General features: G+C 38.0%; 1 protein-coding gene across 2 annotated transcripts in view; it reads left to right on the top strand.

Moving 5' to 3' along the window:
• The window catches only part of ZFR (zinc finger RNA binding protein), an 88,653-nt gene that overhangs the window by 30,200 nt on the left and 39,988 nt on the right, over nt 1-18,465 (top strand). For both annotated transcript variants that reach the window (XR_003119839.1, XM_025388047.1), the window contains exons 6-10: nt 7,251-7,498; nt 10,180-10,371; nt 10,883-11,174; nt 14,135-14,331; nt 16,681-16,800. Coding sequence is in view for 1 of the 2 variants with exons in the window: in XM_025388047.1 (XP_025243832.1) it covers nt 7,251-7,498; nt 10,180-10,371; nt 10,883-11,174; nt 14,135-14,331; nt 16,681-16,800 (1,049 nt within the window). In the remaining variant the exon portion in view is untranslated. The remainder of the gene's footprint in view (nt 1-7,250; nt 7,499-10,179; nt 10,372-10,882; nt 11,175-14,134; nt 14,332-16,680; nt 16,801-18,465) is intronic.

Raw genomic sequence — 18,465 nt, 5'->3', positions numbered from 1 at the left:
AGAGGTACAATGGCTAAAACCTTATTGTGTCCACTGCTGTTGCCAATTTCTAGCTGAGGAAGTTTGCATTATCACAGTGATTAAGATCACACATTGCCTTTTTTGTAGACACTCAGCTTTTGTATTCCTCCCAGAAGATATGCTGTGAACGACTTTTTTATTTCTCAGGGATTTTTTATCTCTTACTCTAGGGTGCTAGGGATACAATGATGAATTAGGCATGCATGGAGTGTTTGGGAACTGCAGTTCATTGTGGCTGGAATACAGGATATACATGGGGTAAATGTCAGTAGATGAGGTTAGAAGTGTCAGTATGTAAAGCCATGTGTGCTCTGTTATGGTGTGTGTCTTTATCTTGTGGGCAGAAAGCAGAGGCTATATTAAGAAATGGAGCGGTGTGAGCAGATTTGTAAGTTAACCAGACAACCACGTGGAAATGAATTGAATGAGGAGATGTTATCGTCTGAGAACTCTGGCTGGAGTGGTGAATGATGATGCTCATCATTCACCAGTATGAATGATGGTAGAAAGACATTTTATAATCTATTAAAGGCATAGTAGAGGAGATTCCTTATTTAGGAAAGAAATCTTTTGTTAAGATCTCAAGAAAATACTGAATTTATTATTCCTAGATCTGTCATTTAAGATTTCTCGGCCGGGCACGGTGGCTCACGCCTGTAATCCCAGCACTTTGGGAGGCTGAGATGGGTGGATCACGAGGTCAGGAGATCGAGACCATCCTGGCTAACACAGTGAAACCCCATCTCTACTAAAAAAAAAAAAAAAAAAATAGAAAAAATTAGCCGGATGTGGTGGCGGGCGCCTGTAATCCCAGCTACTTGGGAAGCTGAGGCAGGAGAATGGCGTGAACCCAGGAGGCGGAGCTTGCAGTGAGCCAAGGCTGCGCCACTGCACTCCAGCCTAGGCAACAGAGCAAGACTGTGTCTCAAAAAAAAAAAAGGATTTCTCAGATACGACTTATCTGTCTCTCCCTTTTTGGTTGACTAGTTATAATTGTAACTAGGATTATATTATTACAATGAAATCTGATTCGACACTTTTTTTTTTAAATGTCCACATTAGCTTCAACAAAATAGGAAGTTCCAGAGTAGCCTTTGCTATTCATTGTTTCTCTCTCACATGTGTTTCCTTTCCTTTCTCTTTTCTCTCTCTGGTTGCTTATACAGTATGAAGATAGTTTTTATTTACATAAGTAGTATATTATTATTTAAAAATTAGAAACTATTTTTTTAGAAAGAGAAAAAATGTTAAACCACTAGATTTTTACTTCTAGACACTAATTGTCATTAACGTTTTAGTGCATATCTCTGTCTACTTTCCTTCCATGGAATATACATGTATAAATAACAGTTTATAAAAATGCATTTTTCTTACACGTGCTATTCTGTAAACTGCTTTATTGTTACTGTGATTGCCTTCGTGTCACTAAGTATAGATATATACCTTTAATGTTTTTTTCCCAACTTTTTATATCAGGTTTTTATTTTATTTTATTTTATTTTATTTTATTATTATTGTTTTTTTGAGGTAGAGTCTCACTCTGTCGCCTAGGCTGGAGTGCAGTGGCTTGCGCTCAGCTCACTGCAACCTCCGCCTCTCGGATTTAAGTGATTCTTCTGCCTCAGCCTCCCAAGTAGCTGGGACTATAGGCGTGCGCCACCACGCCTGGCTAATTTTTGTATTTTTAGTAGAGACAGGGTTTCACCATGTTGGCCAGGCTGGTCTGGAACTCCTAACCTCAAGTGATCCACCCTTCTCGGCCTCACAAAGTGCTGGGATTACAGTACAGTCATGAGCCACCATGCCCGCCCCAGAAAATTTTAATTCTGCAGAAAAGTGGGGAAAAAAAAGTTCCAATAACTACTTTTTATGCCATTCACCTAGGTTCACCAATTAATAATTTTTCAAATTTGCTTTATCTCTTCTTTCTCTTAAAGGCTATTTTCAAATGGCTCAGCAATATGTTTTATAAGCAATATGCTTTACAAGTTGTAGATGACATGGTACTTTGCCCTGAACTCTTCAGAAGGTATTTCTCAAGAATAAGGACATTCTTTTTATGTAGCCACAATGGCAACGTTATGAAAAGGAATTGAACGTGGATACTATACTGTTTAATACATAAATTTATCCAGTTGTCCAAAAATGTATTTTATGGCTGGGCTTTGTATGTATTTGGTGTATGTATGTTTGTGCTTGTGCTTTGTTTTGAAATTTAGAATCCAGTCAAGGATCATGGATTGTATTTGGTTGCCATTCTTTGTTAGTTTGCTTTAATGTAGAACAGTTCATTATTTTTATCTTGTCTCTCATGGTAGTGACATTTTTGAAGTGTTCAGGCCAGTTGTCTTGTAGAATGTCCCATATCTGGATTTATCTGATGATTTATGTTTAGATTCAGGTAACTTTTTAGACAAGAAAATTACTTGACCAGCCTTCCATTTCATCACATCAGAAGCATGTAATAAGTAATGTTCGTTTATTCCTTATTGATGCTGGCTTTACTGGTTAAAGCTGTGCCTATCAGATCTCTCCGTTACAGAGATACCTTTTTCCTTTGTAATGAACAAGTAATCTGTGGGCCTGTTGCTCAACTGTCTTTCACCCTGTGGTGGTAGATCCTTTGAAAACTGAACGAGTTTCTACAGTGGTAGTTGCAAAACCCTTTCACATTGATTCTTAGGCATTCTTCTCTAGAGTCCCCTCCTTCTACTTCTTTTGTTGTTGTTGCTATGAACTTGCTCATTTTTATTCAATGTACAGTCGTCCCTTATATCGATGGGAGATTGGTTCCAGAGCCCCGATTAATACCAAAATTTGTGGATGCTCAAGTCCCATATATAAAATGACATAATATTTATCTCTAACATACATCCTCTTGAATATGTTAAATTATCTCTAGATTACTCACAATACCTAATACCATGTAAGTGCTATATAAATGGTTGTTAAGCTGTACTGAGTTTAAGTAGCTGGGATTACAGGCATGTACCACCATACCTGGCTCATTTTTGTATTTTTAGTAAAGATAGGGTTTTGCCGTGGTGGCCAGACTGGTCTCAAACTCCTGACTTCAGGTGATCCACCTACCTCAGCCTCTCAAAAGTGCCGGGATTACAGGGATGAGCCACCGTACCAGCCTCCAAATATTTTCGGTTCATGGTTGATTGAATCCATGATCGCTGAACCGATGGATACAAAGAGCAACTATATTATAATCTGTTACTCTCATTTCTCTCTTTGAGGCTCACACAGTTTTAAAGTTGCCCAGTGGGATCCGCTTAAACCAGCTCCTGAGTCTTTTTGACATATTCTCATTCTTCTTTGAGCACATCTTTTCTTTTTGCCACTGAGGGTTATTACAGATACACTTTGAGCTTTCCCTGCCCTAGGGTCACAGTCAGCCATGTCACAAAGGAGCCATGACTTCTTGTAAATGCCAGGAGTATTTAGAAACGATTCTAATGGTCACAAAGTATTTTATTGTATGGATGTAATATATTTTAAAGTGTGTATCTGAGGACATTTAGTTGTGTATGAGACAGAAACTGGAAACAGCACTAGGTAGAATATCCTTACATGTAAAGATTTGTACATTTGCCCACTTGTTTCCCTAGGATAAATTTCTAGTTGTGGAACTGTTAAAGAGTATCTGCTTTTTAAAGACTATGTGATACACAGTCCAGAGTTGCCAAATCAGAGAAACCATTGTTAAGGCTTCTGAGTTCTATATCTGCAATTTTTGGCAGCTACAATTTTGGTCAGCTATTCTCTTTATCTTAATAAAATGAGTTCTAGAATATTGCTACCTACTAAATGATGACTTGTAGCATGATGAATTTACTACTGAAATGTTTTTTGTTTGTTTGTTTGTTTGTTTCTGGTATCATACATTTAGAAGCTATATGCCAGCTATTCTAATATCATAGCTTACTAATGGATTTTTTTTTTTTTTTTTTTTTTTTGAGACTAGGTCTCATTCCATCACCCAGGCTAGAGTGCAGTGGCACCATCCAGCTCACTGCAACCTCCACCTCAAGCAATCCTCCCACCTCAGCCTCCCAGATAGCTGGGACTGCAGACATGAGCCACCATGCCTGGTTAATTTTTTATTTTTGTATTTTTTGTAGAGATGGAGTTTTGGCATGTTGTACAGGCTGGTCTTGAACTCCTGAGCTCAGTCTGCCCACCTCAGCCTCTCAAAGTGTTGGGATTACAGGTGTGAGCCACCACACCTGGCCTTGATAAACATTTTTAATGAAAGTACTTTTTTTGTTTTTTTGGAGACAGTGTCTTGCTCTGTCACCCAGGCTAGGAGTAGAGTGGCACAATCACAGCTCACTGCAACCTCCACCTCCTGCACTCAAATGATCCATCCCGCCTCAGTGCACGCCACCACACCGGCCTAATTTTTTGTATTTTTAGTTGAGATGGGGTTTCACCACACTGCCTAGACTGGTCTTGAACTCCTGGGCTCAAGTGATCCACAAGCCTGGCCTAGTAAAAGTACTTTTTAAATGACACTGTTTTAGTTTTCAAAAATTGTGCTTTTACTTAATTTATAGACACAGATTTCTTTTTTTTTTTCTTCTTTGAGACAGGGTCTCATTCTGTCACCCAGGCTGGAGTGCAGTGGCACTATCATGGTTTACCGCAGCCTCAACCTCCTACCTCAGCCACCTGAGTAGCTGAGACTACAGACGCACAACCGCGCTTGGCTAATTTTTGTATTTCTTTGTGGAGACGGGGTTTCGCCATGTTGCCCAGGCCAGACACAGCCTTATATTTGTTTTCCTACAATGCTTTTTACAGGAAATGTACATTTGTTTGCCAATAGTTATAGGAGAATTTAAGATGCCCTTTAACAGAGTTCCAGAATCTTTAGCCCACCTTTCAGTGCATGCTTTGATTTATTTTTACAGCCAAGTAGTAAGTTACAATTAAACTTGACTTTTATTAGTTTTAAACTACCTATGTGCAAGTAGAGATTATTTTATGAATATTAAGCTTGGTGATTTTTATGGTTAAGTTAGCTCAGTGTTTAAAGGATCCTCCAATTTCTAAACCCGACTTTTCTCATATTTAAGGATAGTGATACTTGCCTTATAGATCTGTTCTAAAAACTACATTGTGTCTGGCACACTGCTTCCTGTATTGTGAACTCTTGATTTAAAAAAAAAAAAAAAGCCGGGCGCGGTGGCTCAAGCCTGTAATCCCAGCACTTTGGGAGGCCGAGGCGGGTGGATCACAAGGTCAGGAGATCGAGACTATCCTGGCTAACATGGTGAAACCCCGTCTCTACTAAAAATACAAAAAACTAGCCGGGCGCGGTAGCGGGCGCCTGTAGTCCCAGCTACTTGGGAGGCTGAGGCGGGAGAATGGCGTGAACCCGGGGGGCGGAGCTTGCAGTGAGCCGAGATCGCGCTACTGCCCTCCAGCCTGGGAGACACAGTGAGACTACGTCTCAAAAAAAAAAAAACAAAAACTAGAAGACCTATTCTTTCAGCACTGTTGGCCTCTATTGTCCTTATTCTGCTTCATGTTTTCTTAATACATAATTCATAAAGTTACATTTCTGTGGCATTTGTGTAGTTTCTATATAGAAGAACTAAAGTCATTTGGAAAATGTCTGTTATAAAGATTTTATGTAAAAATCATGATCCTACTTGGTAATAAACCTAAAAACATCTTTATTATTTGTAATAGGACCATTTTGTGGTATTTCTCTATAGTAAAATTTAAACTATACATGTTTTTGCCTGTAAGCTTGAAAACGTTTGGCTGTGAGCTTATGTTCTTTTATCACATTCGTAAGTAACAGAGGACATTTGTAGGACTGCCCAGTAGAGTTTATTGGTTTATAGAAATTTTCCTTTAAGCAATTATGTCAATTGCTTTCTCAGTTTTATCTGATCATGTATATGCTTTATCATTGATAGCTACCTGTTTCTATTTTCATTTCAGATGTTTTCTTGTCTATTATCACACTTTCTGTCTTAAAACTTTATATACTGCAATTCTGGTTTTCCATGCATTTTAGCTCCTACCATTCCAATTTATTTTTCCTTCCCTATGTGTATAGACATACCGGAGTTAGGGAGTCCTAAGTCTTTCAGTATTGCAGTCTGCATTTGAGAGACTAAAAAGTTTAGTTCTCTGTAAGCAGTTCTTCTGTGCTATTCTGTCAACTAGGGATCTCTCTCAAGCTTTATATCACTCTTTGCCCATCCATTACCACTTAAAGGAATAAGGAAACTTAACTGAAATATGGTGAATAGGCAGTCTACCAAATTTCCAGAGATCTTAGTTTAGAAATGGTCAGTTTACCAGTTTTCAGGATAGGCTTATAATGTAAAATCCACAGCTTTCAAATTTAAAATGTTCACAGATTTAAAAATCTGTAAATCACTGAACATAAACAACATGTATGCATTATATAAATAGCTTGCATAATGTACTTATTCAGTAGAGTCTCTGAACAATGGAAATGGGTAGAATTCATACATTTAACCAGAAAACACAGTGCTTTTTCATCTTTTGGAAGATGAGAACCATTGTGTTGGTCCCTAATTCCTAAATCTTTTAACAGTTGTTCTATATTTTCATCTGAACTTCAGTTCCACATCACAAACTTCTGCTAAACTTTATTTACCTTGCCTCCCCAGACTAGCGTCTGTCAGCTTCTTAGTTCTAGCAGTTGCACAACCCATCAGTTGATCTCTGGGGCTCCAGATTTTAGTGTCATATTTGTATGTTTTCCTCTTCTTTTATCGCGTTTGTCCTCTTAGCTACCAAGCATGTCGAATCTTACTTTGATGAGTTTTTGTTTTTCCTATCTAGTATCCTACTTCAGATTCTTCCTCAAATCCAACACTTCCTAAATTTTGTTCACAGGATTTTATTCGGGGACATATTACCAGATTCTGTAAACAGACAAGTTTGTGAAACACACTATAACATCTCTCCAATTAAACTATAAGCTTCTTCAAGGCAGAGACCAAATTTGACACTGTCTTTATACCTCTATAACACCTGGCATGTGTTGAGTAAATACTAGTTGATTACTTTCTTAGAAGGAAAATAAGCTTTTTTGTGGTTCTGTGAGATATACGTTTGTTAATATGCACACGTAAATCTATCTTTATTGGCAGGATTAATTTAAATTTGTACATTTTAACTTGTCCTCCTATAAGTATGTAACATAATTTTTGTTTGATTTCATTTGTAAGGTACATCTTATTCAGGTTATGAAGCAGCAGTGTATTCAGCTGCATCCTCCTACTATCAACAGCAGCAGCAGCAACAGAAGCAGGCAGCAGCAGCAGCTGCTGCTGCTGCTGCAACAGCTGCCTGGACAGGGACCACCTTTACTAAAAAAGCACCATTCCAAAATAAACAACTGAAACCAAAACAGCCTCCCAAACCACCACAGATTCACTACTGTGATGTTTGTAAGATCAGCTGTGCTGGACCACAGGTACTTATGTTGTATGTTTTACCTTGAGTCTTCAGGTGTTATTAAGTGTAGTTGGTATTTTAACTCCTGAGCCTACAAAGAGGTTTACATTTTTTCCTGTTAGCTTTTAGCCAATGCATCTTTTAAAAGTTACTTGTATTGTGGCATGAGAATTTTCAGGAAAAAAAAAAAACTGTAAAGATGATTCTGAATGTAAATGATAAATAGGCAAATTGAGCTTTTTTTCCGGAAGGAGACTTTGCTCTTTAAAATTTAAATTTAGTTTAAAAGTTTTGTAGTCAGATTGCGACTTGGGTAAGATTGAATTTTTATTTCATTTCATTTTTAGCATCTATAACTTACTTGCCAGAGCTTTTATTCAAAATTCTTCAACTTAATATAACGGGTTACTGATAATCTATAATTTTCAGTATTGCATTTCTAATGAGACTGACTTTGATACATACTTTATGGCATGTTACTTTTTTCTGTAATCTCTTTCATAAGGAGAGTAGGAACTTCGGGAACAAGGAAGGTGTAAGGAAGCGTGTTTTTCAAAAATACCAACTAATGAGGCATGTAAATGTAAAACCCTTATTCCTTTTTCGGTATTGTATTGTTTCTGGTTGCTAAACGTTAAAATGGATGATTATGACATGATTCTATTTATTAAGATTAATGGATTCAACTCCCAGCCTTATTATTATGCTTAAGAGTGTTATTTTTATATTAAAATTTGGTACACAGCTTGGCAGATAAAAGGCATGTTATTTGGAAACAACTAATTTTGACTCTCTACTAGTTTCTCCCAAGTTATATCCTTCTCTCATTTGCCCTACCTATGTAACATGTTTTTAACTTTACTGGATTAATTTTTTCTACTTCTGAATTTTGGGGAGTATTTTCAGTTACTAACATTCCCTGTGTTATACCAAATTACAGAACATTTTAATATATGTGGCTAGATATATAAAACCCTCTTTTCCCCTGTTTTGGGTATGGCAGGAAATAGTTTTGTTGTGGATTACATGGTTGGCAGGAGGTGATGGGAGGCAGGTGTGGCACAGGTGGGAAATGTTTGCAGGGACCTGTAAACATAAAAGGGAACAAGAATGGTGGGCGATCTTAGTATTTAAGGAGCATTTCCTACTCTGTGTTGACTGTTCAGAGGGGTTAGTGTCATGAGTGCCAGACTTGGACATAAGAAATTTATTACCTGGCTTATATGAAAGTATACAACGTGACACTTGGGTGATAGGTTAACAGCAGCAGGTGGAATGAGTGTATATGAGGCTGGCTGGTTTTGCTGTGCTGGGTGGTTACAAAAAGAACAGGCCACAGGTATTTCTGCAAGTCATCAGTGCCTTAAGGGGGTGGTTAATGAACCTTAGCGAAAAATGTCATTGAGATTGAATTAGAGTTCTAGATGTATACATAAGAAGGAAAAGAATAAGTTGATTCAGCTTTTGGGGGCCAAGATTGCAGTCCTGGCTCTGCCACTAAGTTTGTAACCTTGGGCAATTTAGAGACCTGAACTTCTTTGGGCTTTTATTTCCTCGCTTTTCTGTAACAAGGACTTGCCTAAATAATTGAGGCTTAGACTGCTTGGTGGAGCTATTTCAGGCCACCGCAGATAATGAAAGTCCCATCCAGCTCTGAAATTGTATGATGAACATATAATTTTATGCTAATTATTTGTCAGTTTACAACTGTCTTTTAAGAGGCAGTTTTAAAAAAGAGAGTTTGAGACCAGCCTGGGCAACATGGCAAAATCCCATCTTTACCAAAAATATGAAAAATGAGCTAGGCATGGTGGCAGGCACCTGTGGTCCCAGCTACTCAGGAGTCTAAGGTGGGAGGATCACATGAGCCTGGGAGGCAGAGATTGCAGTGACCCAAGATTGTGCCACTGCACTCAAGCCTGTGTAACAGAGTGAGACACATCTCAAAAATAAATAAATAAATAAATGTATGAGAGAGGAACCATTTGGTCCTACTCACGAAATTGTCTAGTTGTTCTTACTAATTTCCTCTCGTTTTAATTAACTGCCTTCCTCAATCATCTGCATTCACAATGATTTTTAATATATAATTTCACTATTTTATTGGCTAATATTACTATAATACTATTTTTGCTTGCAAGTGTGTACAATATTGGCCCTTATGTATTTTAAGTAAGCTTTCTTTTAGGGGTCATGGATTCTAATACAGATTCTATGTCAAAACGTATTCTGAATTAGAAAAGTCAGTTTTATAAACATAGCTGTTTGTAAAGAATCTTGTTACCATACAGTAACTTTTCCTTTCTTCTAATGATACAGGCACATCTCCCCCACCTCATCTTAACCCTGTGACTAAATATAATTTCTTTATGGAATGATCACCGTCTCTTATCATTCTCTGTCCAACATTTATATAAGCAACAAAAGATAAATTTTTAAAACTGAAAACTGTTGCCTTATATTATGGCTATGTATGAAGGTACTTTGTAACTCAGTGTTAGATAATATTCTTGATAAACAAGATACAGAGAACCATAAATATGTCACATATATAAGGAATGCCACATGCCCTTTTTCAATTTAAATTTGTTTTGGTCTCATTTTTAAACGAGTATTAGAGATTTCTTGAGAATTGAATAATCTTAAATTATGTATAAAGAAAATTAGTGAAGCAAAATGTTTGCTTTTTATTTGAAACAGACTTATAAAGAACATTTAGAAGGACAGAAACATAAAAAAAAAGAAGCTGCATTGAAAGCCTCACAAAATACCAGCAGCAGCAACAATTCTACTCGTGGGACTCAAAATCAGCTACGTTGTGAGCTCTGCGATGTGTCTTGTACAGGAGCAGATGCATATGCTGCCCACATTCGTGGTGCTAAGCATCAGAAAGTAGGTGTTTTTTTCCCACACACCCTTATGTCTTGATTCTGTTATCTTTTACTTTTTCAAAGGGAGTTAGATAAAGGTAACTTCAAATTTTGAAAACTTTTAAGTGCATTATAAGCCTTGCTTATGTGCTAATAATACCTAAAGGTGACATCAAATAATCATTGCTAAAAGAGGGAAAGACTGGAGACCTTTCTTTAAATTGAACTAAACCATTTGTTTCACTAACTGGGAATTGTCATGTGATTATTTTTAATGTAGCCAAGTCTGTTCATCTTTCTCTGCCTCCGTTTCCTCACCTAATAGTAGATGAAATACATATCCATATTTGCTTCACAGAGATTACCTTGAAAGTAATGAGTTTTGTATATGTGTGTATATACAAAAACATATAGCAGAAAAAATACAACAAAGAAAAACATGGTTTAGATTTTCATTTTATAATGTTCCAGGCAGACTTTTCAAAATCTACTATTTGAGTTTCCTGACAAATAAGTGTGCTTTTGTTTTATAGGTGGTTAAGTTACACACAAAACTTGGTAAACCCATTCCGTCAACAGAACCAAACGTTGTTAGCCAAGCTGCTTCTTCAACAGCTGTATCTGCTTCAAAGCCGACTGCCTCTCCTTCAAGCATTGCAGCAAACAATTGTACTGTGAATACATCATCAATTGCAACATCTTCAATGAAGGGTCTTACGACTACAGGAAACTCGTCTCTTAATAGCACATCTAACACTAAAGTATCAGCAGTGCCTACGAATATGGCTGCCAAGAAAACATCTACCCCCAAAATAAATTTTGTTGGCAAGTACTGATATTCTCTGTCCCTGCTGACTCTGTCAAAGTGGTGTTTCTCTATTGCAGCACTAACGCTTCTGCCTGTGTTCTTGGACCTGTCTCCTCCCTTCTCTCTGGGACCTTGTTTCTTCATATATCTGCCTCGTGTGTGTGTATTTTTAATATTTAGTCTATCGTCTACTGGTTTCTTCCCTTCAGTCATACAGATACATCTGTGTCTTAATCTAGTCATTTAAAAAAAAAAGATCTGCACACACACAGACCCTTTCCCATTTCTGTAATCTTAAGGTAACCTGATTGGTTTTTTTGTTTGTTTGTTTGTTTAATTTTTGAGACAGAGCCCCCACTCTGTCACCAAGGCTGGAGTGCAGTAGCATGATCTTGGTTCACTGCAGCCTCAATCTCCAGGGCTCAAGTGATCCGCCCACCTCAGCCTCCTAAGTAGCTGTGACTATAGGCGTGCACCACCACACACAGCCAATTTTTTTTTTTTTTTTTTTTTTTGGTAGAGATGAGGTTTCACTATGTAGGCCAGACTGATCTCGAATTCTCCTGAGCTCAAGTGAGCTGCCCGCCTCAACTTCCAAAGTGCTTGGGTTATAAGCATGTACCACAACCCATGGCCCTGATTTTTTGTCTGCTTCTGTACTTCCTGCCCAATCCTCAGTCTGCTGTAGTGTTTCTACTCTACCTTTTTCTGAAGGTGCTTTCAGTAGTCACCAAAAACCTAATTGCCAATCCAGTGGCCAGTTCTCAGTTTCATCCTAGTGTCTCTCCTAATACTTGACACAGTTGACTGCTGTACCTTTAGGCTTAAGATACATCTCTGTCTCTCAATTATATGTCCGCCCACCCCTTTCTCAGTTTTTGTTATTGGTTCTCCTGCCTATGTGTTCATTAAATGGTAGTGTTACTAAGATTATAACCCTGGCCCACGTCTCACTGTTCGCCAGTCTTAATGGGTGATCTCATTCATTCCCATGTGGGCAGTGACTTTTAAATCTTTCCGGTGAATTCAAAACCCCCACCTGAGTTGGACAGCCACATTTTAAATATTCCCTAGTCATCTTCTATATGGCTGTGTAGATGCCTCCCGGTGTGGCTCATTCTAACCCATTAATTCATGAGAAGAGTACCATGAAATAATGTCATAAAATTGTCGATTTCTCAAGTGGAAAATTCACTAACATTATTTCTTCGTATTTATTGCCTCCTCCAGCTGTTTACCTAGTCGTCTTGTTTCTATCTCTATAGTATTTCTACAAAACCTGTCTTTTTCATTGCCATTACCTTGTTTTTTAGGCCTTAAAAGTCTCCTTGGAGCTTTATTTCTTACTGTACCCAATCTCAACATATTCTCCACACTCTTGTTATTTTATTAAAATACGTGTCTATTGTGTTAGTCTTCAGCTCAGCAGCCTTCCACTGTGATAGGATAAAATCTGTAGTCCTTATTTGTCATATAAGGCCCATCATTACCTGACCCGTGCCTACCTTTCCAGCCTCATAACTCATCCCTTCTACCTATGTAGTAATTCATATTGAATTACTGGCTCTTCCTTGAGTTTAGCATAGCCTTTTTCACACCATGTTGCTGTGCTTTTATGTACATGCTATTTTTTTCTTTTTAAACATCGTTCTTTTCTTTCTGACCAGTTCATATTCATTCTTCTTTCAAATCCCAGTTCAAATATCACACCCTTTGTGAAACCTTTCCTTACTGGATCATGTAAAAGGGCGGTGGCTCCTTTCTTCTAAATTTCCACAGTATTCAGTCCATACTTATTGTAGTGCTTATCACATTGTATTATCGTTATTTGTATCGTCCCGTAAATTGGGCACTGGAAAGGCAGCTACATTGTCTTCTCTTTGCTGTATTACCAGAACTTAGTGCAGTATCCAGATTGTCATAGATACTTAAGAATATTTTTGAAAGAAAAGTTTAAAAGTAGGAGATTCACAATTAACGGGGTATTCTCTTAGACAGTTACTTGAAGTGTTAAGTTTAATTGATGATAAAAATGAAAACTATCATTTATAGTCACTTCTGCATCAGTTTCTGAGGTTCTTCATACTTTCAGTTTAGAACAATAATAGAAAATCTTTTGTAAATAACTCTTAGTGTAAATTCATGTCTCATTTCAGTAGACAATAAGTTAGAGGAAATAAACAATGATAAAACCTAAATTGGTTCTATTTCCTTCCCTAGTGGGAAACTTTATTTGGACTAAGTTTGCAAAGAGATCTAATCATTGAACTTACCTTTTTTAAATTTTTCTAAATTGTAGGGCATGACCTAGACATTACCCCCGACTTTTTTTGGAGACAGGGTCTGTCCAGGTCTGGAGTGCAGTAATGCGATCTCAGCTCACTGCAACCTCTGCCTCTTAGGCTCAAGCAGTCCTCCCACCTCAGCCCCACAAGTAGCTAGGACTACAGGCGTGCACCATTGCATCCAGCTAATTTTTGTAGTGACCAGGTTTTCCATGTTGCCTAGGCTGGTCTCAAACTTCTGGGCTCAAACTCCTGGGCTCAAGTGATCCTCCTACCTCTGCCTCCCACAGTGCTGGGTTCATAGGGCATAAGTCACCACACCCAACTGGAAGTTAGCATTTTTTAAAGGAATAAATACTACTCATTTCAGTCACTTGCCAAGGAACTCGGGCTACAAACATGAATTAGTCTTAGTCCTTACCATTTCAGGTACTTGCTATTCATTTTGAGGGGGGATGAGGAAGGTGTTGGGTGTTCCAAGATGGAAAAGAGAAAAATTCAGAAATGTATTTCACTAATAGGGTAAAAAAAGCCAAGTAGTTTATGTAGTTCTTCAAAATTCTCATCTGTTGTATGTCAGATAGGAGTTTTGACTATTAGCAGAAAAGAACTTTATCTGAAGTTTTCGTCTTATCAGGTATATATGTTTATACGAAATTAAAATTTGTTATAACTTTTTGATGCTTTTCTAGGTGGTAATAAGCTGCAGTCAACAGGAAATAAAACAGAAGACATAAAAGGAACTGAATGTGTTAAAAGTACTCCCGTCACTTCTGCTGTGCAGATTCCTGAAGTAAAGCAAGACACAGTGTCAGAACCAGTCACACCTGCATCTCTTGCTGCCTTACAGAGTGATGTGCAGCCAGTGGGCCATGATTATGTGGAGGAGGTAATTGATTTGAGAATACCATTGCTGTGAAATTGGATAAAGGGAAGAAGTGCGTTACAAGTGTGTGTTACACGTAAAAGTGAATATACTTTATTTTAGATTTAGCTTACTTAATGAAAGGATATTAAAGGAATCTTTGTTACAAGAAAGCATGTCCTTTAAGCCTGGCTAAGTGACATCACAATGATTTTTTTTGCTAACTTTTGTATTATTTTCCCTGTATATTGTCACTGTGGTGTGTAAAGTAACTTTCTATTTACCAGCAAGCATTCTTGTAATACATCCTTCAACTATCATAAAAGTTTAAAAGTTCTGAGAAGCAAAAATGTTGATGAAGAGAACCAATACATTTATTTTTGAATAGTCAGTTTTGTGATAAAATTAAGTTTGCTGATTTAACAGAATATATTCATTTGGTTTCACAAGTGGAGTAGAAGACTGTTGCTGTTTTACAGGTAAAGTAAACTCAGTAAAATAAAGGAGTGAAGGGATATCAGAGCAGACTGGATAAATACCTGCTGTTAGCAGAAAGACATACAGTGGCATATGACTACTATTTACTTTGACTTTAGAGCATATATATCTTTCGAGCTTCAGTGTCGATATCTATAAAATTGGAATATTCCTTAACAAAGTTGTGAAGAGTAGATGCCATGGTATCTGGCATCTAGGAGGGGTTTTGTTTTTGTTTTTGTTTTTTGTTTGTTTGTTTTGAGACTTGTCGCTCAGGCTGGAGTGCAGTGACACAGTCATGGCTCACTGCACTTCTACCTCCTGGGTTCAAGCAACTCTCCTGCCTCAGCCTCCCAAGTAGCTGGGATTACAGGTGCATGCCACCACCCCCAGCTGATTTTTGTGGTTTTTTTTTTAGTTGGTGGGGTTTCACTATGTTGGCCAGGCTGGTCTTGAACTCCTGACCTCATGATCCACCCTCTCCAGCCTCCCAAAGTGCTGTGATTACAGGTGTGAGCCGCTGCACCTGGCCTAGTAGGTTTTAAATAAATATTTGTTCTTGCATCCTTTTTCCTATCAAGAAAAATTACATATTGATGGCCAGGCACTGTGGCTCACACCTGTAATTGTTGCACTTTGGGAGGCCAAGGTGGGTGGATCACTTGAGGCCAGGAGTTCAAGGCCAGTGGTTGTGCACCCCTGTAATCCTAACTACTCAGGAGGCTGAGGCACAAGAATCACTTGAACCTGGGAGATGGAGGTTGCAGTGAGCCGAGATCACACAACTGTACTCCAACCTGGGCGACAGAGTGAGACTCTGTATCACAAAAAAGAAAAGAAAACAAGAAAAAGAAAAATTGTATGTTGAATTCTTTGTTTACAAGGTGGACAGCTGGGTTATGGAATTTATAAGTAGTTCAGAAATAATTCTGACTTTTAAGTTTCATCTCTTACAGGAGTAAGATTTGGTTATCTCAAAAAAGCTCTCAACCAAAACACCTTAATTTTTTATGATACTGTTTAATCCTAAACTTCAGAGAATTACACTCAGAACATTTCTTAAAGCTTGCACAATTTGAACTTAATATTCATAATAGAGTTCATAGTAAGACTCAAGTTTACTTGTCCTCCTATAACTGTTCAGTTAGAAAAAAATTCATCTTAATTTTCCATAAAGTTACATACTATAAAACCTTGGGCTTTGAGAAATTTTGTATACCAAAATAATGCTATTAATCATCTTTATTTTCATTTTCAAGAACAGTACTTGGCCAGCAGCAATTATTCAGTAACTATTAGAAAATTTAAGGCATCTGGCTACATTTAAATGTGAATGCTTACATATGGACAAAAATATTAAATTGAAAGATAGTTATAAGAGCCAATATATGCTACCACATCTTGCATACTAAAATTCCAACTTTTCATTCCTATTTCTACAGTTTCTATCCTTTTAAAAAGTAATAGGCCAGGCGCGGTGGCTCATGCCTGTAATCCCAGCACTTTGGGAGGCCAAGGTGAGCGGATCACGAGGTCAGGAGTTTGAGACCAGCCTGGCCAACATAGTGAAACCCTGTCTCTACTAAAAATAAAATAAAAAATTAGCTGGGCATGGTGGTGCATGCCTGTAATCCCAGCTACTCGGGTGGCTGAGGCGGGAGAATCGCTTGAACCCAGGAGGCTGAGGTTGCAGTGAGCTGAGATCAAACCACTGCACTCCAGCATGGGTGACAGAGCAAGACTCCGTCTTGGGGGAAAAAAAAAAAAGTAGTACACATTGCCACTTCTTTCTAACTGTGTACAGCTTCATCAAATAATATGTGGGGGTTTATGAATGATATCATCTTCAACTATGACATTCCTGTTTTGATTCTTGAATTTTTTTTCCATGCCAAGGTACGAAATGATGAAGGAAAAGTAATTCGCTTCCATTGTAAATTATGTGAGTGCAGCTTTAATGATCCCAATGCTAAGGAGATGCACTTAAAAGGGCGAAGACACAGACTTCAATATAAAGTGAGTAAAATTTAAGCTATTACCTTCTTTAAAAAAAGAAAAAAAAAGAGCATATTATATGCAAAATAAAGCATCTAAACACAACTTGCCAAGTCCATGATGTCCCATTCTAAGATTAGCATGTCATGTTGACAGACTCAGATGGATGTTTGGTTTTTATTTATCCATTTTTATACTTAAATAAGAATAACATTCTCATCGGTTTTAGTAATTGTGGCAAAACTGAAGCATTGCCTGGACCAAGCAATCATGTAAAGATAATTAATGTTTGAAAAAAGTCTCAACTCTTTATCCACCTTCTTCATCTTGGTAGAATTCCCACCAAAATGAACTTCAAGATGAGTTGATACGTTGGAAAATCCCTTCACTTATCTTAGCGCAGGAATTCTTCATTGAATACACTTCAAATGTTAAGATAAATCAGATACTGTATTTGAAGTTTTTTTTTTTTATTTTGAGACGGAGTCTCGCTCTGTAGCCAAGGCTGGAGTGCAGTGGCATGATCTCGGCTCACTGCAGCCTCTGCCTCCTGGGTCCCTGTTCAGGCAATTCTCCTGCTTCAGCCTCCCGAGTAGCTGGGATTTACAGGCATGTGCCCCCAGGCCCAGCTAATTTTTGTATTTTTAGTAGAGATGGGATTTCGCCATGTTGGCCAGTTTAGCTTGAACTCATGACCTCATGATCCACCCTCCTTGGCCTCCCAAAGTGCTGGGATTACATGTGTGAGCCACTGTGCCTGGCCTGTATTTGAAGTTTTTAACTAGGCTGGATTAATATACTAGATCCATGTTTTCTGTTTTAAACACAGAGGAGGTGAAAATTAAAACATTGTAAAAGGGTAGTGCTTAAATATGAAAAGAAACTTTTTAACCCCAACATAGACATTTAGAGTCATCTGTTTATAAACAGTTACAGTTGACCCTTGAACAACATGGAGGGCAGGGACCCCTCATGCAGTCATAAATTTGCCTATAACTTTTTTTTTTTTTTGAAATGGGGCCTTGCTCTGATGCCCAGGCTGGAGTACAGTGACATGAGCATGGCTTACTGCAACCTCCCGGGCTCCAGGTATCCTCCCACCGCAGCCTCCCAAGTAGCTGGGACTACAGGCACGTGCCACCATGCCTGGCTAACTTTTGTATTTTTCTAGAGAGGAGGTTTCACCATGTTGGCCAGGCTAGTCTCAAACTCCTGGCCTCAAGTGATCTGCCTGCCTTGGCCTCCCAAAGTGCTGGGATTCCAGGCTGCTTATAACTTTTGACTCCCTAAAAACTTCTAAAAACCTACTGTTGACCAGAAGCCTTACTGATAAAGTTATTGTTATATTAATACATATTTGGTATGTCATGTATATCTCATATGTACTGTATTCTTAAAGTAAGCTAGAGAAAAGAAAATGTTATTAAGAAAATCAGTGAAAAAATATATTTACTATTCATTAACTGGAAGTGGGTCATCATATAAAGGTCTTCATCCTCATCATCTTCAAGTTGAGTAGGCTGAGGAAGAAGAGGGTTGGTCTTACTCTCTCAGGGGAGGCAGAGGCAGAAGAAACTCAGCAGCATAGATGTAAGTGTACTCATACACTTCAAACCCTTGTTGTTCAAGTGTTAAATGTAAAGTAAAATTAAATATCCATTAGTCTTTCTAAGGATTTCATGACTT

Source organism: Theropithecus gelada, chromosome 6 (genome assembly GCF_003255815.1).
Source record: "Theropithecus gelada isolate Dixy chromosome 6, Tgel_1.0, whole genome shotgun sequence".
Lineage (NCBI taxonomy): Eukaryota > Metazoa > Chordata > Mammalia > Primates > Cercopithecidae > Theropithecus > Theropithecus gelada.
Note: the sequence above shows the minus strand (reverse complement) of the source record. Positions and strands in the feature narration are given on the sequence as shown.